At 46.4% G+C, this 26,368-nt stretch overlaps 3 protein-coding genes across 3 annotated transcripts; 1 reads left to right on the plus strand and 2 right to left on the minus strand.

Moving 5' to 3' along the window:
• Positions 1 to 3,607: 3,607 nt before the first annotated feature.
• On the minus strand, positions 3,608 to 4,334 carry LOC136524808 (uncharacterized). Its single transcript, XM_066518051.1, has one exon. The coding sequence runs from the start codon at positions 4,207 to 4,209 to the stop codon at positions 3,850 to 3,852; it is 360 nt and encodes a 119-aa protein (XP_066374148.1). The 5' UTR covers positions 4,210 to 4,334; the 3' UTR covers positions 3,608 to 3,849.
• An 8,141-nt stretch (positions 4,335 to 12,475) lies between these two features.
• LOC136519843 (GDSL esterase/lipase At4g26790-like) lies at positions 12,476 to 19,580 on the plus strand. Its single transcript, XM_066513219.1, has 3 exons — positions 12,476 to 13,010; positions 18,709 to 19,198; positions 19,277 to 19,580. The coding sequence occupies exons 1-3, from the start codon at positions 12,588 to 12,590 to the stop codon at positions 19,468 to 19,470; spliced, it is 1,107 nt and encodes a 368-aa protein (XP_066369316.1). The 5' UTR covers positions 12,476 to 12,587; the 3' UTR covers positions 19,471 to 19,580.
• Positions 19,581 to 19,733: 153 nt separating this feature from the next.
• LOC136519842 (serine/threonine/tyrosine-protein kinase HT1-like) lies at positions 19,734 to 21,280 on the minus strand. The gene is made up of 2 exons (XM_066513218.1): positions 20,181 to 21,280; positions 19,734 to 20,077 (listed from the first exon to the last, which is right to left on the minus strand). Exons 1-2 carry the CDS (start codon positions 21,138 to 21,140, stop codon positions 19,826 to 19,828), a joined length of 1,212 nt encoding a protein of 403 aa, XP_066369315.1. The 5' UTR covers positions 21,141 to 21,280; the 3' UTR covers positions 19,734 to 19,825.
• Positions 21,281 to 26,368: the final 5,088 nt, after the last annotated feature.

Here is a 26,368-nt window from a genome sequence, read left to right on the forward strand (position 1 = left end):
AATATTTGAACAATCGGTTGTACTAAGTTATAATAATAAAAAAAATTAATTAAAATTACATCAACAAATTGATAGTGAAAACCTTTATTTCTTAGGTAAGGATTCGGAGGTTTAAAGATCATGATGTTGTCTTTATTCTTTGTTTTCTATATGTATGAAAAGAAGTTTGACATTTACGGAAGAAAAAAGATAAACCAGTGTTTTTGACATTTATGAAAAAATGATAAACCTTAAGAAATTGGGACGTGCTTCGGTTGGCAAAAAGCAAAAAAGGTGAAGGAACGGAAAAAAATAGTAAAAAAAACAGACTGGGAAGGGGTGGCTTGCGGCCGCGGACCAGAACGGGTCGGACCGGGGGGAAAAAAGGGATTACATTAGGGAAAAGCAAAAATGTGATGATTTAATTAGACTTAACCTAATAAATAAATAAATTCTAGGACCTAACCTAAAAAAGTTCTAAAGTAATCATCTACCTGATGATATCAAAAACATATACTGTCCGGTCACAAAGACTACCAAGAAAAACTATACCAAATACATATACTATCCGACCAAATACGTACAATATCCGGCCACCGTTCCTCTGCGCCACAAATCCAAAGTCGTACCTAATACGTATACTATCTGGTCAAATAGGTACACTATCCGGCCGCGCGAAGTCTGAAATCCAAAATCACGGCCAGTTCTACGGAGTCCGCGTCAAAGCCAATTCTACATAGTTCGCGACTTCACATAGGAAACGGTTAGCACTCAGCAGCCTCGTGAGGACGGTCGGCATCCTCACTACATCCGGCGCCCCTCCTCCCAATCTCCTAATTGCTAAAAAAAAAAATTGCTTTTTGAAACAAGTTCATACTATTTTTTAAAAATGAATACAACACATGCTCATACTTAAAATATTGTATCATTGTTATGTTTCCATGCAACACATGAGCATTTATCCAGTGTAACAAAAAAAAATTAATCTGACATGAAAACTTTATAGGAGATTAACTCAAATCAAATATATGATTATTGTACTAGTACACAGAACGTTAGTACTGGTGGTTCTAAACCTATTTTTACTGGCGTTTATATCAACCACTAGTGCTAAAAGCCAGTGAAAATCACGAACTTCACAGATATATTCTAGAGAACCGCCACTGCAAATGATTTACATTGGTTGTTTTATTAAGAAAACCACCACTACAAATGATTTACACTGGTTGTTTTCTTAAGAAAACCACCACTACAAATGATTTTCAAAAATTGTAAATCGTGCTAAAAAAATAGCAAAAAAATTTATTTGAGGAGGGCTCGCGCACAAGGCAGCCACACACGGTTCTTATTGTTTTCATTCAGTTCGCAAGAAATCCATGCATGTGCGACATGCAGGAATCGAACTCTGCAAAAGCCTCATGCCTCACCCCAAAGACACTTGTGACCAGAGAGCAGAAATATTCTCTTATAATTCAATACGATAGATTTTAAAATTGAGATTTGAAGTCCTAAACAGATTCAAATAAAAAAAAAGTTTCAACTACAAACTTTTAAATCTCGTTGAGATCTACAACTTTGCTTTTGATCTTTTTTCCATCAGAGGCCATTTGAGAAATTCAAAAAAATATATAAATTTTAAATTCATTAATCTTAAAACATAATTTATGCACCTTAAATGATTTTAAATGAAAAAGTTGTCAACTACAAAGTTGTAGATCATTTTGAATCCTACAGCTTTTGTTCAGACTATTTCTCCATCCAAGATCATTTGAAAAACTCAAAAAATAATTTCTAATTATTTGCAGTGGCGCTTGGTTATGAAAACCGCCACTATAGATACATTTTTACTGACTGTTTTCTTAAGGCCACCGCCGATAGAAATCATGTATTTTTACTGACAATAAACTTAAGAAAACAGCCAGTAAAAATAAATTTACACCGATGGTTCACAGCGTGGACCCACTGTTTTGTTTCTAGCGGCGTCTATACATTACGAACCGTCACCGAAGAAAGTGACCACCACCAAGATAAATCGTTGCTATACTAGTGCTGTGACGCACATATGCTCGGGTGATCCAGCCATGTCATGAATAGTGTGTCGTTAACAAATACTCCGTATTTTACAGGTTTAAACTCAAAATAAGAATGGTAAGAGTGAGGACGAGACGATAGAGACGAATGGAGCACAGGGACGACAGACTGATGGATGAAAGAGATGGAAAAGAGGAGTGAGTAATGGACTAATGCGAAAGAAAGTGATAGACGGAAGAAAAAAAATTTAGTGGTCGACTGGGGATGGATGGTTCTATGTGGATAAACTCTGTTTAAAGCAGAAACGTTGCTAAACAACCTGATGGGCTCAAACATGCCATAGGATACAATAGCTGCATATTTCATTGAACAAAGTGTGTCCGTCGTGATATGATTGATCTAGCCATACAGCCCAGTCTTCACGCACCTGAGGACACGTATGGGCCGGGATAAGTGCACTGACACTTGGGCTGGTGAGAGAGGCCCAATGAAGAAACAGAGAATTTAAACGTTTGCCAATCATAACAATCGATAAATTCCTACCTTCCTAAAAAAAAAACGTTAGTCTCAGAGAACAATTTATAAAAGAATGATAGCTAACGAATTTCATTGCTGTGTTATCGTTGCACCCTTTTCTAAAACAAATGTTATAGTTGGATACGAACCGTGGTGTGACTTTCATTTAGGACTAGGAATTCGATTCGCACCACTTATATCTATAACGAAATGGCATATACTGAACTAGATTACCTTGTATTGTTTTCTTCTAGCTTTTTTCGCTTCTTTTTTCTGGTTCCCTGTTTTCTGTGAAGTTTTTTTTCCTGATAATTACTGATTTAATTTTTTTCTGAAAACTTGTTCAAACAAACTAAAACACCTATTACATTCCCGATTTCATCCTACGTCGGAAGTTCCGATATATCTCGGAAGTTTTGAGGTTCAGAACTTCCGATGAACTAAAAAAGCCCTATTAGATCTAGCCTTTTGGATTTCGATCGGGACTGTTCTGGACTCGTGGGAGGCTTGAAGATTACATCTTAGAAAGATTTTCTACTAGGATAAGACCACCCCTCTATATATATTGGAGGATTATGGCCGATTTAGTCAATATCCAATCGATTTTTACATCTATTACCTCTTTTACCCTACTTTTTTAGTCTCCCGCCACTCGGCGCCTCTCTTTTCGTGAGATTTGATGATGTTCCAGGAGACCTTGCTGACCCTAGGACAACCTTGGCGTGCATCTCCCCCGACGGGTCCTTTCTGGGAGGTGTTCTCGAGATCTATCGACGAAGGACGTGTTTAACTTTTAAATGAAAATTTAGAAGTGTTCAAAAAATAATAATTAGCTTTTCAAACTAGAAAGTCCCTTGTTGTGTGAACTAGTTTATACTAGCATCAAACTAAACGAAGACGCGTCTCTTTCCCTTGTTCTCCTCCACCGTCCCTTCTTCTACGGGAGCCAATGTTGAATTTGAAACTTGCATGTTTCCAAACTAAAATGTAATATAATATATGGTTGATGTTCTTAGTTTTTAATCTGATCAAATCTTATTTTGTGACATGAGAGGGTATAATGTTTCAACAGAGGATAAAGGATCACAAGTTCACAGCACACTTTGTGATTAATAAGCGTTAACCAATTTTACCATACACACTACTAGTTAACAAGGAACAATCAATGCAACAATGAAACAAACATGCAAGTCCCATCTGCTTCGACAGGTCAAGATCACGAATTGACACCGAGAGATCGATCCGTTAACCAGCCTGTCCGATCCATCCCCTTCAATCTTCATGCATGATATAATCCATATGGTCGGCCGGCGCGCGGCAGCTTCAGTGGCCGACGACGATGAGCTGGCCGTCGTTGGGCATGTCGGGGTCGTTGTAGTCGCTGCCGTCGTCTTCGCTGTCGGGCGCGGCGGCGGGCGCCTTGAGCGTCACGCTGGACCCTTCCTCCTCCTGGTTCTCCGGGTCGTGCACGGCGCCGACGCGGCACGCCTTGTCGTTCTTGGCGCCGGCCACGCACTTGTCCTTCGCGGCGCCCGACGACACCGCCGCCGCCGCCTGCGGAGCGGGCGCCGCGGCGTCGGACGGCCGCAGCTGGAGCAGCGCGCACGCCAGCACCAGCACCAGCACCACCACCCACGCGCGCACGGGCGCCGCCGCCGCCGCCATGGTTGGTTGGTTGCTCATGATCGACCGACCCGGAGAAATAACAAGAATAATCAAGAATGTGGGAACGAACAACGAAGGCGATCGATCGATTGAAGGGAGTGATGATGGCAGGAGCGGCGTTGGGAATTAATGCGGGGTCATTAACAGTTGATTTTAAGGAGAGGTTGGTCTGCAAGGCTCAACACAGCTAACGTTGAGGCACCACGAACGTCTTGCCAATTTGTGGATGGTGGCCCTCGTTTTGAGGGAGAAGAAACAGATGGACGGCCTCGCTACCTCGCTAATTTTAGTCGCGTCATAAAAGAAATGCAACAGGTTTTTTTTCCTCAACTTTAGTTTGCTACTACTTGTATACAAGACCTGAAGACATAGCACATGGCTGGAATTAGTAGGGCGAAAGCTAGCTAAAACCTTTTCAGAAAGGAGAAAGCTAAGTTTCAATCCAGCAACTTGTATTTTTGGAACGGATCTCTTCTCTTTCTTGTCCAAATGGCTGGTTCGTATCGTTGCTGGTTCGTGAAGAAGTACTGCTGGCTGGTTTGTGTGAGAGAAAAATACTGTTCCGGCTGAAAATTTACGATTGTTTACGACAAGCCACAGCCAAACGAACAGGCTAGGCTTCTACTAGCATTGATGATCAGAGGTTGCACCTCACTAGATTTTGCTCGGTAGCAAACTAGTAGCAATCATGGAGGGAAAAGCCCTCTCGACTCTATACCAGCTCGATAGGAGGCGATAAACATGAGGAGAGCCATGTTCCCATTCCCATCCCAAGCCCACCACCACTGCCACTCAGGTCTACCCGTCTTTCCCTTTAATGTTAAGGTCCTTTTTGGTATAGCTAATAGCTCCAACTATTGCCAAAACAACCTGCCACGATTTAGAAAAACACTTGGCTCAACAGCTTCTCTGTCGGGTCATGAATGGCTGAGAGAGGATAAATGTCCAATATGCCCCTCGCTTTCTAAAGTCTAATGACTTGTATGTTTGCATATATTTTAACATGTGAGTGGTCTTGAAATAAAAAAATAATATGAATTATTGGCAAGCAATTATTAGTGTTTTTTAAACCAATAAGCAATTATTAGTGGTTTGGTTACCGAACCGTGTTTGAGGGATGGTGGGGAGGCGGTGGCAAAGCTGGTGTGATTTCTATTAAAATGGAGGGGTAATTTTGTACCTTGACTTGTGGACCTTGTAGGAGTTAGTGAAAACTGGTTTTCTCCCGCTGCGTCTGACACCGTTCAAAATATGGAGCTATGTGAGTGGAGCTGAACAAAAAATGCTTGTTTGGTAACCTATGCACCAAAACGGCTCCTGAAGTTGTTCAAAAATCTATACCAAATAGGCTCTTATCATCTTTCGTAGTGAAACTCTCCGCTCCAAACTGTATAATTAACTCTAGCCTCGTCGGAGTTGGGAAAGAGAGGTGAGAAGACCCTCTTGATTTTGAGCAGCTATAGTTTTCTCCTTCATGCTCTATGGCTCTCTGTTGAGAAAGAAGGACGTCAGCAAGCTTTCTCCTTCATTTCCCATTATTACTCTTCACTCATGAAATTTTGCACCAAAGACGGAATTCCGACTGCGCACTACCATATGCTTGGATGAAGCAGCCTCATCAACAGACAGCCATGGGGCATGCATGGGCACACTGACTATCGCCGTATGACGTGACCATAAACCCCAGTCCCCAGCACGGTTTGCCCGTCCGATCGTGCATCCGGGCCAGCGCTGATGACTCCATGAAACGAAAGAGACCGGAAAAAGAGATTTACACGAGCACGATCTGGGCGCCTTTTGGCGGTTCATGCAATGCATCTATCTGTAGAGCTTGATTTGCACGTAGTAGTACGCAGCATCAGGTCGACATGACATCTCCAGGCCATGGATGGACGCCGGCGCCGGGCGTGCAGTGGTCGATCAGTGGACACGCAAATCCTGCTTGCTTCTGTCGTTAGGATCCTACTAAACTGGTAACTGCACAATCAAAGCCGACGGGCTGACGGCGACGCGAAACCGATACCACCCACCGCCGTGTTTCCTGCTCGCTCATGCAGTTGGTGCGCCGCCGCACGGCACGTAAACGCACACGCGGCATCATCGTCGATATCGTTGTTGTTCGATCGGTTCCGTTTTCCTGGAGGCTTGTTGTTGCTCATGCTCTCCTTATTACTTAGCTTGGACTAGTTGGTGGGGGCTCTGAGTCTCATGCTGGAAGATGTGGTTGCCCCCTTGCCGGTTTCAGTCACGATCCATGCAACTGGCCTGGGGAATTAATATAAGGTATGCATGTGGATGCATGCATGCATGGATCGACCAGGCGAAGCAATCAACGCATGGGAGGCGCACCAAAGCCGTCACCGCGTCACGAAAGCGACGGCTCCAAAATCCACAAATATGGAAATAAACCGAAAGACTCGTATCGCTTACTGGATGGTACAGTTTTAGGGAAGTTTCAGATAAAAGACCGTAGCGATTATCAAGACAATCAAAATCGGAGATAACACGACGTCCGGACGGATGCCCATATGTCTAGTTGCTTGCTCCGTTTCACATGCGCCCATGCGTACGTGGGAAACACCGCGCCTCCATCCCTGGTACACCGCAAACACAGCGCCAGTTTCATCCGCCTAGCCCACGCCGCTATGCTTCCCCGCGCATGCACATGGGACCGCCCCGCACCCGCACGCGGGACCGCCTGCTCCTGCGCTCGCTTCCCACGCCTACTTCGTATCGTGCTCGCCACGGGAATCCAAACCCTACGCCTGCGGATGCGCACCACGTGACACCGGCCATCTCATCCAGAAATATACGTATGAAATATGAAACACTTGCTGTAACATATGTCTGAAAACAGATAAAATATTTAGAAGATACGCTTGCAACAGCTGTGTATAGCCACTGCAACATATGCAACATCCAGATAAAACACTTGCAACATACGTCTGAAATAGATAAAACATTTTGAATAGAAACTTGCAACATACATCTGAAACGGCTGAAACATTTAGAACATACACTTACAACACATGTAACACCAATCTACTTGTTGTTTGAGCGAATGAATGCTCGTCGATGCGGAGCTCGATATCATGGAGTGGCACGAAGATCGTCGGTGCGGAGCTCATCGGCGACATGAGCCTCGACAGTGGCGCGATAGGCGGATGAAGGTGGCCGTAGCAGGCGGCGCAAGTCCAGGCGACTGGGATTGTGGAGGTGGCCGTGGCCGACGGATGGCGCAGTGGAGGCCACGCGTAGAATGGAGCACGCCTTGCCTGTTGGACAGGTCCAACCCGAGAAGCCAGCAATGTACGGTCAGACGGACGCGCTATTCCAAGCATTACCGCAATCGAAATATGTATGTAGAGCATCTAACTAGAATCCAGATCACAGAAATCATGACCTCTGGAAGATTTTTTTCCCCCGACAAAACTAGGTGATCCAGTATTGTGTATGGTCAGCAGACGGTCAAGGACAATTGAGACATCTAATCGATCATTTAATACAACTTTATCTTGTTTAGGGGGCGTTTAGTTCCCACGGATTCCAAACTTTGACATTATGTAAAAAAAAAAAAAAAAAAAAATCCCCGTCACGTTAAATTTGTGGTACATGCATGGAGTACTAAATGTTGACGAAATCAAAAACTAATTGCACAGTTTGGTCGTACTTTGCGAGACGAACGTTTTGAGCCTAATTAGTCAATGATTGCATGATTATTATCAAATACAAACGAAACACTACAATGCGCTACAATGCTGGTACAATAATTTTGGTTGTCTAAAATCGGGCAACTAAACAAGGGCTTACTCTTTTTTGCCCTACACTCATCCAAACCCTAGGTTGATGTTTTCCTTCGTCTCTACGATGCTTGAAGGCTAACTGGCATGTTGATGTCAGGGTAACCCAATAGTGCGCCTGCCCCAATAGGGTCTCTCTTGGGTGAGTGTTCGTTGGTCTGCCCGACCAAACCGGGTGATCCGGTATTGTACATGGAGCGATACGGTTTTGCCAAGGATGCTGCGAGAAGCGCCTCTGCGAGCGTCACGAGGGGCATGCATGCTCGTGTGTAAGCACACTTTTTGATTATTTTTAATTATTTAATGCAAGCACATGCTATTAGTTCATGGACAATTTTGAAGCTTATTTTCACCAAAAAAAGAAAAATTTGAAGCCTATGTCAAAATTGATTATCTTTATTCTCTCTATCTCATTTGTTCAGATACTAAGGGCTTGTTTGGTTCTATAGTGCATGGAGAACTAAAAGTGGACTAAAGTGGTGTTTGGTTTCTTAAACTAAAATGGACTAAAGTCATTAAATGATGTGGAAGAAAGACACTTTTACCCTAGGAGAGAGATGGCAATAAATGAGGGGCATTGGTGTCCCCAACACCTTTTAGTCTATTTTAGAGGGGGTTTGGATCCAGTTACTAAAATTTAGGAGGTGTGTTGGAAGGATGTTGCATGGGGTGTTCGGATACTAATAAAAAAACAAATTACATAATCCTTTAGTACTCTACGAGACGATTTTTTAAGCTTCATTAATCCATCATTAGCACATGTTTATTGTAGCAAAACATTATCAAATCATAGATTAATTAGGCTTAAAAGATTCCTCTCGCAAATTAGTTGCAAACTATGCAATTAGTTTCGCAATTAGTTTTGTAATTAGTCTATATTTAATACTCCATGTATGTGTCCAAACATCCGATGAGACAGCGACTAAAATTTAGGAGGGGCAACCAAACACCCCCTTAGTCCAGTTTTGTGGACTAAAGGACTAAATGACATTAGTCCACTTTTAGTCCGTGTTTGGCAGTTTAGTCCAACTAAAATGCACATTTTAGTCTAAAATACTTTGGTCTATGGGAACCAAACACCCCATAACATGATATTTATAGATACTTAGCTCGCTCGGATGGACCGATGAACAATAGATTTTGGCTGGTTTTGGATGATTAAATAGTATTCTGTGAGAGAGAAAGCCGAACGCGCTGACTTTCTTATCTTTGTGCATACTTGTCACCATCTTAAGACGCGAGTCGTGGCCATGCGACATCTCGACCGCGCCGGCACCCACGATTTTGTGATCCGGCCCGGCCGCGCCGGCACCCACGACGTTGTGATCCGGCCTGGCTGCGCCCTGCGCACCCGCGAGCTAGCTTTTCCCTAGCCGCGCCCTATATCACTGGGCTCCTCCTGCGGTCGCACTCCACACCCGCGAGCTCCTCCCATATGGCCGCACCCAACACCAGCAAACTCCATCATGCCCACACCCTGCTGTTGAGCTCCTTCCCGACTGTGCCTTGACACCAGACCTAGTGAGCTCCACCCCGGGCAGGCCGACGTCGGTGAGCCCATGGCTGTTGTGCTTTGTCGATCCAGAAAAGAAAGAACATTGTAGTGTAGGATTGGGAGGAAGAAGATGGCTGACCAACAGATCCCACCTGGCACATACCTCATCCTACTATTATTCGGTAACCCTTAATCAGACACAGGACAAGGGACGGTTCTATCCCCTCAACCAAACACAAGGTGGTATCATCCATCCCTCAAAACCGGAATAGAATTATCCCATCCTACTACGTTTTCAAATAAAATACAAGGATACCTAGAGCACTCACAATGCAAGAAACTATGAGTAATTTGTATAACCTAGGATATTGTATCAAGAAACTACTCTCTCCTATCTACTAGAGTCCAGTTAAATTTGGGCAATCATCCACCGTTTGCTATCGGATCCTCTGTGGCTACTAGCAAGAAGCCGATGATTTGCTCCTTCAGCATCTGCCGGCCAAACAAGCACATCTCCATGAACGTCACAGTACGGCTAGCGGTTGAGGTGAACTCATGCATGTCGCTCAACGCAGCTGAGTTGGCAGGCAGCGGTGCGAGCTCACGAGCTGCTGACAGCCGAGGACGAGGCTGGGAAGGCGCCGAATGCCATGCCGCTGCGGCTCGTACGCCCGCCAGGTACCCGGCGCCGACACCATAGACCTCGCCGCCGCCGCCGTTGCTCCTTTCACTACTACAGAAATGAGATCTAGTCCCGGTTGGGAACTAGCTCTACTCCCGGTTTCCCAACCGGGACTAGCAATCCGGGACTAAAGGTGTTGTCTTTGCCTTCCACCGCTGCGCCCCGTGAGATTCGAACCCAAGACCTCATGCACTGCCTCGCGCGTAGCTTACCACCCCACCTACACAACACATCTAACAATGAATGGGATACTTTCCTTTTCAACTAACCCATCAGGGGACCTTTAGTCCCGGTTGGTGTTACCAACCGGGACTAAATGATCCTTTAGTCCGGGTTGGTGTTACCAACCGGGACTAAAGGTTGGAGGACTTTTAGTTTCGATTGGTGGCTCCAACCGGGAGTAAAAGTCCACCTTTAGTCCCGGTTGGTGTCTTCAACCGGGACTAAAGGTGGGCAGGGTACCTTTAGTCCCGATTGGAGACACCAACCGAGACTAAAGGCCTCTCTAGTTCCGGGGAAAAAATGCCGAGACTAATGCCAAATTGGGACATCGTTCTAAAGTCTGGTGTTTCATTCTCTCTTCTCACGTCGAGTCGGGGATTGGGATCGGATGGGTCACAGCGTGAGGGAGAACTCACTGGGAGGCTTCGCTCGCTGGGATTCATCGCCGGCCGCGGGACCAACGCCGACCGCGCGACCTTCCCGCGATGCGAGTCAGGTCCGTGGCGGCGCGAGCAGGTCCGCGCCGACCGCGAGGGCTTCCCACGGCGCGAGCCTAGTCCGTGATGGCGCGAGCGATCTCTGCGGGGCTGAGCGAATCCGGCAGGCGGCCGCGAGCTCCGCCGAGCTAGCTCCGTCGGGTGGCCAGAAGCTTTGGACGCGACCTCCGACGGGGCGTCCACGGTCCACACGCGTGCTACGTCGGGCGTCCGCCGCCGCAGGCTCTCTGTGCCCGTCGCCATGAGACTCCCCACGCCCGCCGCCGGCATCCACAACCACATGGGATCTGGAAGGAGACGATAGAAACGAAGCAGCCTTCCCCAACGCGCTAGGTGCGGTTTCTTCGTGCCTAGATGGGCGTGAAGACGTCGAGTCTAGGGTAGAAACGGTTTTCAACAATTTTCCCACTCTCTCCCATAAATCCTATCCACATCAACAAATTGCTTACCTGACAGCCTAATTAATACATATAAAAACTATGCTAGTTTCTGTATTAGAAGTGCCCTTATCCATGTGTCAGCACGGAAGTACATGCATGAACAAACTACACATGAATAATGAATTCGTAACAATATATACTCTACTTTAGCTTTAACGATGAAATTAAACAGATCGAATCAGAGCAAATAATGCCTATCCCTTATTCAGATCCACTTTTCTTGGTCGGATTTGGATCGGAGCAAATAGCATATGTCTATTTTTTCAGATGTCAAAAATGGTACGGAGATAGAGTAGAATGGGATCAGTGACAAAGTTAAATAATCGAGTAATATATGCATATATACATGTCAAGAATAGAATCATTAATATGAGTGTTACTTTAGACTATTTTCATAAGATAAAATGGGTAGAATTTTAAAAATAAAATATATCCAATGATTATTACTTTTAATGATGACTGTTTTGTCGATTTGATGCTCGGTTGTTTCTACTTTCTACTTTTAATCTTTGAAGGAAATTATTTGGAATTCAATTGTTTAGCATATCACGTAAGAATTAGTGTGGAGGCTCTAAATAGGACCCTCTAATTAGTAATGTAAGATTGTAAAATAAAACAAAATAGAATCTTTTGGCTAACCTTGCCCTCACATTCTTCTCCACCATTCCCCCCCTGCAGCTATTCCGCGCTTGCCCGCGAGCGCGGGTGTGGTCGTGGGATTACTTTCCCTTTTCTGAGCGCCCAATGAAAAGCAGGATCTCACCATCTAACAAAGTGTCCGATCATGCGTCGCTTGACGTAACTTTGAAAGCCGCACTGGTTAGGGCATGTTTAGTTGTCAAAAATTTTTACACAGTACTCATCACATCGAATCTTGCGGCACATGTATGGAGTACTAAATATAGACGAAAAAAAACTAATTACACAGTTGAGTGAGAAATCACGAGACGAAACTTTTGAACCTAATTAGTCCATAATTAAACACTAATTGCCAAAATCTAAAAATTTTTAGATCTCAACGGCGCCTTACTTCGTACGGTGCGCTCGTCACTCGTCAGCCCGGCGGGGAAGAGGACCCACCGCCGCCTCGCGGCCTCTGCTATTTAATGAGCACCACCAGTCACCAGACAACGCCCGCAGCCCGCGCAGCTAGCTGCAGTCTGCAGAGCACAGCCGCGCGCGGTTTGCTTTGCCACCGTACAAGCACGAGCACCCCCACGCGTGCAGGAAGCCAGCCACCTCCGCCGCTGCTCCGCCGTAATGGCGTCCCCGCGCGGCCATCACCGTGCCAGCGCGCTGCAGCAGGCGTCGGCGCTCCTGCTTGCCCTGTCCTGTTGCTGCTGCCGCGCCGGCGCCCGCACCGATCCATCGTCGGGCGACCCGAAGGTGCCGGCGGTGATCGTGTTCGGGGACTCGACGGTGGACACGGGCAACAACAACGGGATCGGGACCGCCCTGAAGAGCGACTTCCCGCCGTACGGGCGCGACATGGCCGGCGGGGCCAACCCCACGGGGCGGTTCTGCAACGGCCGCCTGCCGCCGGACTTCATCTCCGAGGCGCTCGGCCTGCCGCCGCTCGTCCCGGCCTACCTCGACCCCGCCTACGGCATCCAGGACTTCGCCCGCGGCGTCTGCTTCGCCTCCGCCGGCACCGGCCTCGACAACAAGACCGCCGGCGTCCTGGTACGTACGCGACCTACATACCGCTCACTCGCAGATCGAGCCACTCAGAATCCGATGGATGCTTAATTACTGGTACTGGAGTACACAATTGCCATGATTAAAACTAGATTATACTACTATTAGCAAAGAAAAAAAGAAACAGCCTTGCCATTTCGGCCGGGATAACAGAGATCCTTGCGCTCTGCACTGCACGACTGCAAGGGGAGACCAGAGATGTGCTGTGTGCATGCGCTTGGCAGCACACCTCAAGATAGCAAAACCTTTTGCGGTTGTGGCAAGGCCAAGATGGCGGGAAGAGTTGCAGGGGAGAAGATTCCATGGCCCCTGCAGGGCTGCAAACGGCAGCCGAGTAGTAAAGCTTCCCTTTCGTCAGCTTGTTCCGGGACGACGACGACGAAATGGCAGAGAGAGTCTGCAGTGGTCTTGCAGTGCAGCTGGAGCTCCCTGACCGCTTGTTTAGGCCTGGTTTACCCGTGAAATATTTTGAGAAATGGTACTGTAGTATTTTCGTTGTTATTTGGTAATTAATGTTTAATCATAGTCTAATTAGGCTTAAAAGATTCGTCTCGTGAATTTCGTCTAAACTGTGTAATTAGTTTTATTTTTTATTTATATTTAATGTTTCATGCATGTGTCCAAAGATTTGATGTGACGGGAAATCTTGAAAAATTTTGCAAAATGAAGTGGAACTAAATTAGTTCCTAAAAGTTTCTCAAAAAGTGCTACAGTAGCCATCACATCGAATCTTACGATATGTATATGGAGCATTAAATATAGACGAAAAAAAACTAATTACACAGTTTGGTTGAAAATTACAAGACGAATATTTTGAGCCTAATTAGTCCATAATTGAACACTAATTGATAAATAAAAACGAAAGTGCTACCGTAGCTAAATTCCTAAAATTCACGATCTAAACACGCACTGAATTGAAGGCGCTCGATCGGCCTGACGGATGGTTGATGGACGCTACGGCCGGTGTTTAAGGCCGTGGGGGCCATACCTTTAATCCTTGAATTTTCCAGTCTCTGTTCTTCTCAAGAAATGGAGCATTTCAAACCTTGAATCCTTGATTAGACTGCACGGACGATCACATTAGGGTCCAGAGAATTATTGATCGCTAACTAATGGTCCTTGTCACTCTCCTCTGCTACTCTGCTAGACTGCCAGTGCTAGTAAGCCAACAATAATACACAAAATACAAGACTTATTTAATATTTGGGTAGCGCTATAGTCAAAAGGTTTGATACTCATTCAATATCTTCTCCAATAACAGAATCCAAAAGAGAATTATTTCTATAAATGAATTTCCAGGAGAAAAAATACTCATATTTGAGTTATGCCTCTTAGAGTTTCCGTATAGATACTATGTGAGGCTGCATTTTGGGTTTGGACGTCGATACAGAGTCATCTATCAGAGACGGTCTAACCATTGGGCTTTGCCAATGCGTGACGCATCCGCTCTTTTTGGTCTGCAACAGCCTTCTTGATTTCTTCCTCTTGGCAACCAACTGCAGAGGCATTAAAACCTCCGCATTTAGTGCGTCGAATTCTAATGGTTGCGGGCATTGTTTTCACTTTCTTTCAGGCTGCGTGCGACCCGTCATGAACTCCGGTGTAGCACGGTTGGTTAGCAGACCTGTAGCGACCTATCTGCAGCATTGCGATCTTCACTGTTCAAGCCTTCCTCTCGCTGTGTTGCGTTCTGTTCAAGCCTTCCTCGCTGTGTTGCGTTCTGTTCAAGCCTTGTACTGTCACCTCCTGAAGATCTGACCTGAATTCAAGTATCTACTTTTGGAAGGTACAAAACAAAAATAAAACAATGGAAATTTAGAAAAGAGAGGCGTCTTCAACCAACAACAAGCCCCAACTGCCGCTTTTGGAGAAGAACACAAGATCAAAGAAGCCAGCGCATGGGCGACGGGCAACGGGTACTCCATCAGTGAAATAAGCATTAAGCTGTGGCCGTTGTAAAAAAAAAAGTAAAGTCCGATATGCGGCCCTCAAATTGTGGTCGAATTTTAAAAAAAACACCTTCGAACTCGAATATCAAACAACATATTCTTTTAATTTTGAAAGTTGGACAAATTACCCCCTAAAATAGCGGCAGTGCTAGCGCCCGAACATCTGGATGGACGCACGTGTTCGGATGCCCGCGCCTGCACTCCGTTTTAAGAGCCCACATGGGGGCCCACGCCCGTCCGAACGTCGCCCGCGCCTCCTGACCCCACACGAAGATCGCTCGCGCCCCCTCTACTTTCCCCGCCCAGACGTCTGCTGCGGCAGATGGGTCCCCAGCCGCAACACCCGATCTACTTTTGAAACAATAAGATGAAAACATTTACAACATATGTCTGAAGGCAAATGCAATTAGCATGTGCAACATCTAGATAAAATATTTACAACATACGTGTGAAACATATGCAATATCAAATAAACACATTTGCAATATACATAAGAAAAAACAGATAAAATATTTGGAACAGAATCTTGCAACATACGTGTATAGCCATTGCAATGTATGCAACATTCGATCTACTTTTGCAACATCCACATGAGACATTTGCAACATGCATATGAAACCCCTGAAACACTTGAAACATACACTTACAACATGTCTGGCGTGACATTCTAGTGGATGGCTACCACCATGTGTGGCAAGCCTCGAGGCGGTCGTGAAGTACGACACGGCCACGGTGCCCTTGCCGTCTCTAGCCACAGGAGGAGGCGATGAGGAGGACACCGGTGCCGACGATGAGGCGACGGATGTGCAGAAGAGGGACCTTGTACAGGTACCCGAAGCAAAAGCCATATGAGGATATGGGCAAAACCATGGGCTTGGGGGAGCTTGGAGAGCGGCCACGTGGCAGCGGACGCCACGGTCACGACGATGAGGGACGAGCGGAGCAGGACGAAGGTCGTGGCGGCGGCAAGGGCCACGGTGAGGAGGAGCACGAGGTGGGGGCAGGGGATGGAGGCTAGGGTGCGGCCATGGAGGAGGAGAGGCGGCGGTGGGCCATGACGAGTCACTAGGGTCCGGACCTCTATTGAAGGCTGGGGTGCGGGCATGGAGGAGGAGAGCGGAACGTGCGTGCGGCTAGCAGCTTGCGGAGTGGGAGATTTTTTTTTGCAGGCAACGTGGGAGTATAAAATATTTGTGAATACGTTGACGACGTGAAGCCACGTTGCGTCCAACGTCCGGATGCCCTAATCATAACATTACTGCTAAAATAGTCCAAGGTAGTTTCGAGGATGGTTTTGGCTAACGTGGCACGTATGTGATGTATGGCCCCCACCTGTCTTCGGTTTTTTAGCCATGTCATCTTTATTGAAAATTTGGATTCCTAAATGATCTCAAATGGAAATAATTTCAATTAAAAAGTTTTAGATCTTGTTGAATACTACAAACTTGGTATAGAGCATGTCTTCATATGATATTGTTTGAAAAAAAATTCAAAACATTGAATTTCGTAATTATAGGATTAAAACAAAATTTTGAACCTCTAAATAATCTCAAATAAAAAAGTTATCAACTAAAAGTTATAGATCTCGTTGAGATCTACAACTTTGACATGGACAATATTAACATCATAGGTTGTTTGAAAAATTGAAGAGCAAAATAAATTTCAAAAAGTAAGAATTTAGGATGAACATTTGGGCCTCTAAATAACCATGACAAAAAGATTGCCAACTAGAAGGCGTAGAACATATTGAGGGCTACAACTTTTGTGTAGACCACGTCAACATCTGAGATAGTTTAAAAAATGAATTTCAATGTTAAAGAACTTAAAATGAATATTTGGGCCTCTAAAGGATGTCGGATAAAAAAAATCCTTACAAAGTTGTAGATCTTATTTGGAACCATGTATACGAGGTCTTTTGAAAAAAAAATAAATTGAACAGAGATATGAATATATATGTAATTTCCTTAAAAGGATAAAAAATGTTTAGCGGCACAATTTTTATTAGAAGAATAAAAATAAATTAAGTGCTGGCCTAGTTTTATTTATTTATTGAAAATTGGGCCCAAAACCACATAACTAATGGGGGTGCACACGCACCATCCTCGTAACTTTGGTACATTGATTGACCAACTAGTTCTCTCAATTCCACTATTCGCTGACGTGGTTTTCAGCGAATAAAAACAACCCACGGTTTTCAGCGAGGAAAAGAAAATCCCTTTCACGAGCACTAGCATAATAAACGACTCTACAACAACATGATCTTATCTCGAAGGTGATCGTTGAAGATAGTCCTTTGCTTTCAGGCTATGCCAAATCTTCCTCATATTACGTACGGTAATAGTGCCATAATGTATCATTGTTACCGAACTCCGTCATGTACAACTGATGCAACCCAACTCGACCAAACAACTTGATACAGTCTAGCAGCCCATCAAGCAATCGGTTGCTCTTGAGCACAAGTGGGTGCCACTGATGCAACCCAACTCGACCAAACAACTTGATACAGTCTAGCAGCCCATCAAGCAATCGGTTGCTCTTGAGCACAAGTGGGTGCCATGTTGTTTAGCTTGCCTTTCTTCTTCTTACTTATATGTAATTTTGTTACATTGATCTCTTAAAAAATCATAGAAGTGTACTTATTTTAGTACCGAAAGGATTAGTTCCAAAAACTCTGGTGGTAAATGGTATTGTTTCCCTGAAATGAAATCTCTCCCTTCGATTAGTTTGTACTGACATCTAATCACGTGCTCAAGAGGCTACGGAACAGTTCGTCGCTGCTCTATAAATTCAGCTACAGGTAGCAGCAGGCCTAGCACAATGTTTGCTAAAGCTGCAGTTATTGTTGGGGCACTTAGGAATTTGTTACGGTGTTTCCGGTGGAATTATGAGAGTAACTATAGTAGACCAGTAGAAATTTTGTTCATTGGTCCCCAACCTTTCCGGGAGAAACATCCCTCCTCGGCCACAACAGCCCACAAGTCCACAAGAACTGACTCGCGAATTGAATGGATAAAACGTACGCGTCCTGTTCCCTTGAGCGAGCGTCGTGGGGGCAATCAAGCTATGAGGCCTCGCTTAGCTCCTGTGAGTAAAATTTCGGGTATCACGTCTGGTGTTACATGACAACGTCCTATGAGGTATTCGGATACTAATAAAAAAATAAATTACAGAAGCATAATTAATCTATTATTAACACATGTGTGTACTGTAGCACTTTGTTATTAAATCATGGGCTAATTATGTTTAAAAGATTTATCTCGTAAATTAGTCATAATCTATGCAATTAGTTATTTTTTAAGTCTATATTTAATACTTCATGAATATGTCCAAACATTTGATGTGACATGAGGTAAAGTTTTAGGGTGGGAAACTAAATAAGTAACATGTTCGTTTGGTCGTATTTGGCTTATAAGACATGGCTTATTAGTCGATGAACAGTATTTTTTTTCTCACTCCAAATCAATCAACGGTACTTTCAACCATGGCTTATAAGCCAAATATATCCTAAATCTAGCCATCTACCACAGAGGACAATCGCCATGTACACTGCACAGATCGGGATCCCAGCCAGAATCGATTCATTCCTGCAATTAATTTCAATTCTGATCTTAATTACTTGCACTGCACCGATATATCATGGTTGATGCTGCTGATCATGACTGCTAAATATAAATCTGTATGGTTTCCTTCCCCGGGTCCGGCCCGCCGGTTGAACGACGACGACGACCGTGAAGTCAGTGATCCCGCTGTGGAAGGAGGTGGAGTACTTCAAGGAGTACAAGCGTCGTCTCCGGCGGCACGTGGGCCGCGCCAGGGCGCGGCGCATCGTGTCCGACGCGCTGTACGTGGTGAGCATCGGCACCAACGACTTCCTGGAGAACTACTTCCTGCTGGTGACGGGGCGGTTCGCGGAGTTCACGGTGGGGGAGTTCGAGGACTTCCTGGTGGCGCAGGCGGAGTGGTTCCTGGGCGAGATCCACGCGCTGGGCGCGCGGCGGGTCACCTTCGCGGGGCTCAGCCCCATCGGCTGCCTGCCGCTGGAGCGCACGCTCAACGCGATCCGCGGCGGATGCTTCGAGGAGTACAACCAGGTGGCACGGGACTACAACGCCAAGGTGCTCGCCATGCTCCGCCGGGTCATGGCGGCGCGCCCAGGACTCAAGGTCGCCTACATCGACGTATACCACAACATGCTCGACCTCATCACCAACCCTTCCACGCTGGGTGAGCAGTGTACATCGATAGATAGATCTCCAATGCGTGCAATGCAATGCGAGCTGACTTGATGGATTGCCATGGCAGGGCTGGAGAACGTGGAGGAGGGGTGCTGCGCGACGGGGAAGGTGGAGATGTCCTACCTGTGCAACGACATGAGCCCCCACACATGCGGCGACGCCGACAAGTACTTCTTCTGGGACTCGTTCCACCCCACACAGAAGGTGAACCAGTTCTTCGCCAAGAAGACGCTGGACCTGTGCTACCAGGAGCTCCTGTGATGCCTAGAAATGTTGCTACTAATTAATCAATCACCGTGTATAGCATAGCATTCCTCCCATTGTCGAGAACCACTCGATCGATGTACTGTATGTAGCATGGTTGCTCTGTCTGTTTCGATGCGTCGATTCTTTTGGGCTTAAATGATCATCAGATCAGAAAGATAAAATTTACACATTTGATCGAGAGTTACATTTGATTCCGGCCGGACGTCTTTTATGCCATTTGTTTGTGACAGATAGATCGATATAGCATGTACTAGTAGTGTTTCCTAGGCTCTTGGTGGTGGGGCTTGATTAAGCAGAGCAGAGACAAACAGCAGCAGCAGCAATTCAGTTACGGAAGGATGGAGATGGATCACGCATGCACCGGTATGGACAAGTTGTTGGTGATGCAGCCCATCCTGAAGATCTTGGCGAAGGAGCGCCAGAGCCTGAGCTCCTGGTGCGCCGTCACCGGCATCCCCTCCTTCACGCAGTGGTCGTACTTCTCCAGCACCGACACAATGTAGCTGAACTCCGGCCGCCGCGCCGGGTTCGCCGACCAGCACTTCTTGATCAGGTTGTTGAGCACCGGCGGGCACGAGCTCGACAGCGGCGGGCGCAGGTTCTGACGATCGATGAACACAGACACACCCAATCAGGCAATCATAAAAGGGATTCAGTTAGCAGAGAAGGAAACGAAACGAAACGAACCCAACCCATCAAACAACCTTCTCTGAGGCGGCGTATGCGGCCTGCACGGGCGTCATGCCCTGGAACGGGAGCAGGCAGGTGGTGAGCTCCCAGAGCACGATGCCGAAGCTGTACACGTCCACCTTGCGTGTGTAGGGCTTCTCCTTGGTCATCTCCGGCGCCATCCACCGGTAGGTGCCCTTGTTGCCCTTGGTGGCCTGGCACTTGGTCTCCAGGCAGGAGGTGCCGAAGTCGGCCACCTTGACGCGCATCTCGTCGTTGAGCAGCAGGTTCTGGGACTTGAGGTCCCGGTGGATCACGCCCTGCGCGTGCAGGTACTCCATGCCCCGCGAGATGTCCAGCGCCAGCTTCAGGATCGTCTCCGGCGACAGCGAGTAAGGGTCCTTCTTGTTCAGGTACATCCGCAGCGTGCCCTGGGACATGTATTCCGTGATGATGCAGTACACCGGCGGCTTCTTGCACGCCGCGATGAACTGCACGATGTTTGGGTGGTAGAGGCGGGAGAGGAAGGCGACCTCGGAGTTGAACTGCTCCTCGAGCTCCGCGCGGCGGGCCTCGTCGCGCTCCGGGATGCGCACCATCTTCACGGCCACGGCGCGCTGCTTGTAGATGCCGCGGTAGATGCGGCTGTTGGCGCCCGACGCGAACTTGTTGCCGATGAAGAGCTGCGACAGGTCGGCCATCCAATCCTCCCGCCGCCCGCTGCGGCTATCCTCGCCGCCGGGGCCCATCACCGTGTCCAGCAGCATGGACCACGACTCCATGCTGTCCCACCGCTTCTTCTCCATGTCGTCCACCTCCGGCGGCGGCCACGGGCTCTTCCCGCGCCCGGACGTCGACGGGGACGCCGCGAACAGGCTCGCCGCGAACGGCAGGGACGGGCCCCGACGGGGAGACACCGCCGCGGCCTGCTGCTGGTCCACGTCCCCGCCGCCGCCGCCGCCGAACGGCCGTGGCAGGCGGAAGCAAGAGAGCATGTGGGGCGCCAGCTGTATCAAGACTCGCAGCACGACGTCGCACACGGCATGCCGGCCGGCGACGGTACCACTGCTCCTCTGCTACCAACACGATCGAGGACGGTGCGACACGCCGGACGACGCCCGCGCCACCGCCACGGGCATTGCTCACCGCGCCGCCGCCACCACCACAACACTCACAATGCTTACTTAATTACAGGTCACACCAAATTAAAGCAAAGTATCTTCACCACGCATCAAGCTAAACAAGATCCCAAACTCCCACGCCGATGCAAGGAACGCCCAGACGGATGCCTACGCAATAATCCTGCGTGCTGCCGGCTACCCTATCCACAAAGCATGCATGCGCGCGTGGCACGGACCCAGCTGCTGCCCGCTGCTAGCAAGCTTCTTGGAGGATACAAATGGCGCGAAAGCGGATAAAGGCACGCACGCGCAGCGGGAAGAAGGGGACGCAAGCTAGCTCTTCTTCTTCCTCCTCGAGTCCTCCTCTCTTCTCTCTGGGCTCTGGCACCCTTGAGAAAGCACTGGTGCTGTTGACTCCAGACCGAGAGGATAGGCCGGAGGAGAGAGTAAAGGTGCTCAAGGATGTCTCGTGAAGATGCAGTTCAGAAAAAGCCGCACCTTTTCGGCGTCTCTTCCAGCGCCTGGATCGATCGGTGCATGCTCTGCTTCTCATCTGATCGGCCGGTGATCGCCCCCAGCTTCCGCGGCACATGAGAAAGAGAGAGAGATATCTCCAACGGAAAAACAAAGCGCCGGGGAAAAAAGATGAGATATCTGCAATGGAAAAAGGGCAAAAAGCTTGGGATGACATGACCTGCAGCGAGACGCTAAGGATAAAATGCGTCGGGAAAGGCACGGCGAGCAGATATGCGCGTGCTCTCTCTACGTAGTTGCGCACTTGCGCTTTCACCGGTCGGCATGGAGTGCGTTCTGTGGCAAGGACGACGTGCCGCCGATCGTATGGCATCAGCGAATGCGTCATATTGTCATATCTCGCCATTTCTGGCCAAGGGGGAGACGGCAAGGAGGCGGCAAATGCCAAATGGCTATTTCAAGGGCCGAACATCTTTTTCTGGGTCGATTTCGAAGGCTCGAATCTAGCCCAACACAGTGACGTGGACTTTCGTGCACTGTGACATATGGCCCAACAGTGAAGTAACCAAAACATAGTTTGGCATCGATTCTTGGCCTAAAATTCCCTTTGGGAAAATAATTATTTTGTGGCCTCAGTGGGCAACATGGTGACCAGCAGCAATGCAGCATCCCTGATACTAGGTGGTACTCGCGCGTTGCTATGGGAACTCTGAGCTACCAAAAGGTCAGTCAGATTTAGCTAAATGACATCACAATCTGCGTGTTAGTTGCATGCATGCTAATAAAATGATAAAAATAAGGTAATATATTCCCTCAATGTTTAAACTTATTAAGTTGTAATAATTGCTCATGTCCATGACTCATATGGATGAACACATGCGCACATCATACATATTCTAATATCTTTTGAAAACCAAATACTTATATATCTAAGGCTGTAAACATTTCAGATGACGTTTCTTTTTATCATGCGTGGGTGTACGTGGTGGAGGTGGATGCGTGGGCCAGCAGGGAACGATGTTGTAGAGAGCCGTGGATTGAGAAAAATTGCTAGTGGGATTTTGCTTTATAAGAGTATAGGATTGGATTCTCTGGAAATAAAAGGACAATGGTTGTCATGCTTTTTTTCTTCTTCCACGGTACTAGACATTTAGACCTCGACAGAAATAAATCTAGAGAAAACACAAACTTCTATGCAAAGTCAAAAATTTAAATCAGGATGGAGGTTCTACCTTAAGTAACCTAGCCAGCTGAGCTATTGAGTTCACATTATGTCATTTTTATGGAAATTATGTCATTTTTCTAGTAAAGAAAAATAATTTTGTCTCTATATAAGTTATATTGAAGACCTGTTGTAGGGTCGAGATGACGGACTAGAGGGGGGGTGAATAGTCATTTCTAAAATTAATCTCATCGGCTAACCGAAACAAGTGCGGAATTAAGACTATCGGTCTAGCCAAGACTACACCCCTCTATCTATGTTCTCTAGCACCTTCCAAAGATACTAATTAAGTAACAAAGGTGCCAAGCTAACTAGAGCTCACCTAACCAATTCTAGGAGCAAGGTCACACAAACCTATGCCACTAGTACTTTAAGCAACAAGGGAGCTCCTATACAAACTAGTAAGCAAAAGCACAAAGCTAACTAAGCTCACTAGCAATGCTCAATAACAAGGCAACCAATGCCAAATTAGAGAGTGCAAATACTTAGCTACACAAACTAAGCAATGTGACTAACAAGGTTACACAAACCAAATTAGCCACGCAAGGGAGCTACTTCTATGCTACACAAGTAAGAAGGTAACTAGTAAACTACACAAGCTAACTAATTACAAGATCAACTACATAAGCATAATGTATATGAAAGTAATTACAAGCTTGTGTAACGAGGATGCAAACCAACGGGAAAAATAAAGTCGACACGGTGATTTTTCTTCCGAGGTTCACGTGTTTGCCAACACGCTAGTTCCCGTTGTGTCGACCGCTCACTTGGTGGTTCAGCGGCTAATTGGCATCACCCGTCAAGCCCGCACGTCGGGCACCGCAAGAACCTACCCCGAAAATGAGGGTAGCTCAATGACACGCTCAACTAGAGTTGCTCTTCGTGGCTCCCGTGGGGTGAGCACAATGCCCCTCACAAAGCTCTTCTCCGGAGCACCGCACAAGCTTCTTGCGGGCTTTGATGGAGACCACCACCAAGCCGTCTAGGAGGTGGCAACATCCAAGAGTAACAAGCACCACCGGCTTGCAACTCGATCACCTAGTGCCACTCGATGCAACCTCACGATGCAATCACACTAGAATCGCTCTCTCACATAATCGGATGATCACTATCAAGCATATGTGAGATGGAGGGCTCCCAAGCACTACTACACAAGCCACCAAGGCTCTAGTGTGCTCAGCTATCGGCCCAAGACCGAGACCCCTTCTATTTATAGCCCCACGGGCCAAAATAGCCATTACCTCTTCACTGGACGTCTGGTCGTTTCCAGTAAGGTACTAGTCGTGACCGAACGTGTCCGGTCGGTCACGATCGGATGCAGTACCAGCGTCCGGTCCTTCTTCAACTTTTCTGCGTCGCCTACGTCACCCTACGTCAGCCTGACCGAACGCACCCTGCCAGCGTCCGGTCACTTTCAGCGCCAGCGTCTGGTCGAAGACCGACACCTACACGCTCTCTGCTGCCACTGATCAGACGCAGGACCCCAGCATCCGGTCATCATGTGACCAGCGTCCAGTCCACTCTGTGAGACCCTATCTTCTCTGAATAGGGCACCAGTGGCACCGTCGGACTGTCTGCACTCTACGGATGGACACTCCGCCGGTGGAGTTTCGAACCCTTGCCTCCGTTCCTTCACCACGTTGATCCACATCAACTCCAACTTCTTCTCCTTTGTAAATGTGCCAACACCACCAAGTGTACACCACCATGTGTATGTGTGTTAGCATTTTCACAATCATTTTCCAAAGAATTAGCCACTCAACTTGCCACGCCACTCAATCCTAGCGACGATGCAAAGTTAGATCACTCGAGTGGTACTAGATGACCGATATACAAATAAGTTTGCCCCTCTTGATAGTACGACCATCTATCCTAAACTCGGTCATCAACTTCTCTACACACCTATGACCGGTGAAATAAAATGCCCTAGGTTATACCTTTGCCTTGCGCATTCCATTTCATCTCCTCCAATGTTGATGCAACACATGCACCAACATGATCATCAATGATATGATCCACTTCATATCATCACATGATCATATTGGTTCATCGATCTTGACTTCACTTGCTTTTTCACCGTTGCCTTCGTCCATCGGCGCCAAGTCTTGCTCAAGCTTCACCGTCACACGGTCCATCGCTCCAAAGCCTCCAACTTGCCCTTCACGCTTGCAACCGGTCCATCAAGCCAAGTCTTGTCTTGATCTTCTCCACCTTGATCACATGACTCAATGTCATGTCTCATGTGCAATAAGCTCCTTCATCATTACATGTGTGAGCTTTGCAACATCTCCAAGCCATTTTCACCTTTCATGGCATATGTTGCTCACACACATGTACCTATAGACTAATCACATGTATATCTCATATAAACATAATTAGTCCACCTAGGTTGTCACTCAATTACCAAAACCACACAAGGACCTTTTACCTGTGCATTATTTAGGCAACATGTCCATTATTTTAATTGCCTACATAACTTATATAGAGACAAAAATATTAGAATGGCATAGCGGAAATAGTCACTTATTCCTAGCAAAAATCTATCCTTGCTTGTGTTTAGTTAGGCAACCTGTCCAATGGAGATTAGAAGATAGTCTATTAGAAGATAGCCACTTATTCCTAGCGAAATTTTCCATTATCACTCTCTCTAGCATACAACATGCACATCTCAAAGTCAGTCTATCGATTGGTGAAAACAAGTCAGTCTATCGCACTTTTGTTTTTTAAGAATGGCATAGAAGCACATTAACTAAATGCTCCTGAAAATAAAAAGCAATTAAGAATGTAATATTTTGTTGTAGAAAATCATTTTATTTCTACATAACTGAATGAACCAAAAATTAAACTTGCTAGCAATTTAATTAAAGAGCTCTGCATAACTGAATGGACCAAAAATTACCTCGAGGTAAACCGCACACATGGTCCAATTTTGTTAATTTGGCCGCATTGACAAAATTGAGCACTAAACAAAATATGGACAGGCAATACACCTGACAATTCATCCTAGTGAACTTTCAGACTACTTCAGATGATAAACTACACAATTTCTTGAGATCAACATCATTAGCTTTAATCAACAATTTATAAATAAAAGTTTATTATGTGAAAATTATATAATCAATTTTACCTTTGAAAAATAATTTTTATGGTTATAATCGATTATGTTGCTATAAACATCATAGTGTAAGAGAAATTATGAGGTAAAGAATAATTTTAGAGAGCTTTTTAGTTAGACCGCACATCCCATACCTTATATTTTGAACTAGAGGGAGGGGGTTCTAAGCGTTCATATTAGACTTCAAATTAAGTTTATAGACTTTCAGTTGAGATTTGAGATTCAATTTCCAATTCAAGTTCATGAGTGTTCCAAATGAGATTCAAAAGCATTAAGTTGAGATTATTCAAA

This window comes from Miscanthus floridulus, chromosome 18 (genome assembly GCF_019320115.1).
Source record: "Miscanthus floridulus cultivar M001 chromosome 18, ASM1932011v1, whole genome shotgun sequence".
Lineage (NCBI taxonomy): Eukaryota > Viridiplantae > Streptophyta > Magnoliopsida > Poales > Poaceae > Miscanthus > Miscanthus floridulus.

Bases quoted from the DNA above. Each gene is read 5' to 3' on its own strand.
- LOC136524808 (XM_066518051.1), bottom strand. From the start codon at position 4,209: ATGAGCAACCAACCAACCATGGCGGCGGCGGCGGCGCCCGTGCGCGCG.
- LOC136519843 (XM_066513219.1), top strand. From the start codon at position 12,588: ATGGCGTCCCCGCGCGGCCATCACCGTGCCAGCGCGCTGCAGCAGGCG. The intron at 13,011-18,708 runs GTACGTACGCGA...ACGACCGTGAAG, and splicing joins ACAAGACCGCCGGCGTCCTG to TCAGTGATCCCGCTGTGGAA. The intron at 19,199-19,276 runs GTGAGCAGTGTA...TTGCCATGGCAG, and splicing joins CACCAACCCTTCCACGCTGG to GGCTGGAGAACGTGGAGGAG.
- LOC136519842 (XM_066513218.1), bottom strand. From the start codon at position 21,140: ATGCTCTCTTGCTTCCGCCTGCCACGGCCGTTCGGCGGCGGCGGCGGC. The intron at 20,078-20,180 runs GTTGTTTGATGG...ATCGATCGTCAG, and splicing joins CATACGCCGCCTCAGAGAAG to AACCTGCGCCCGCCGCTGTC.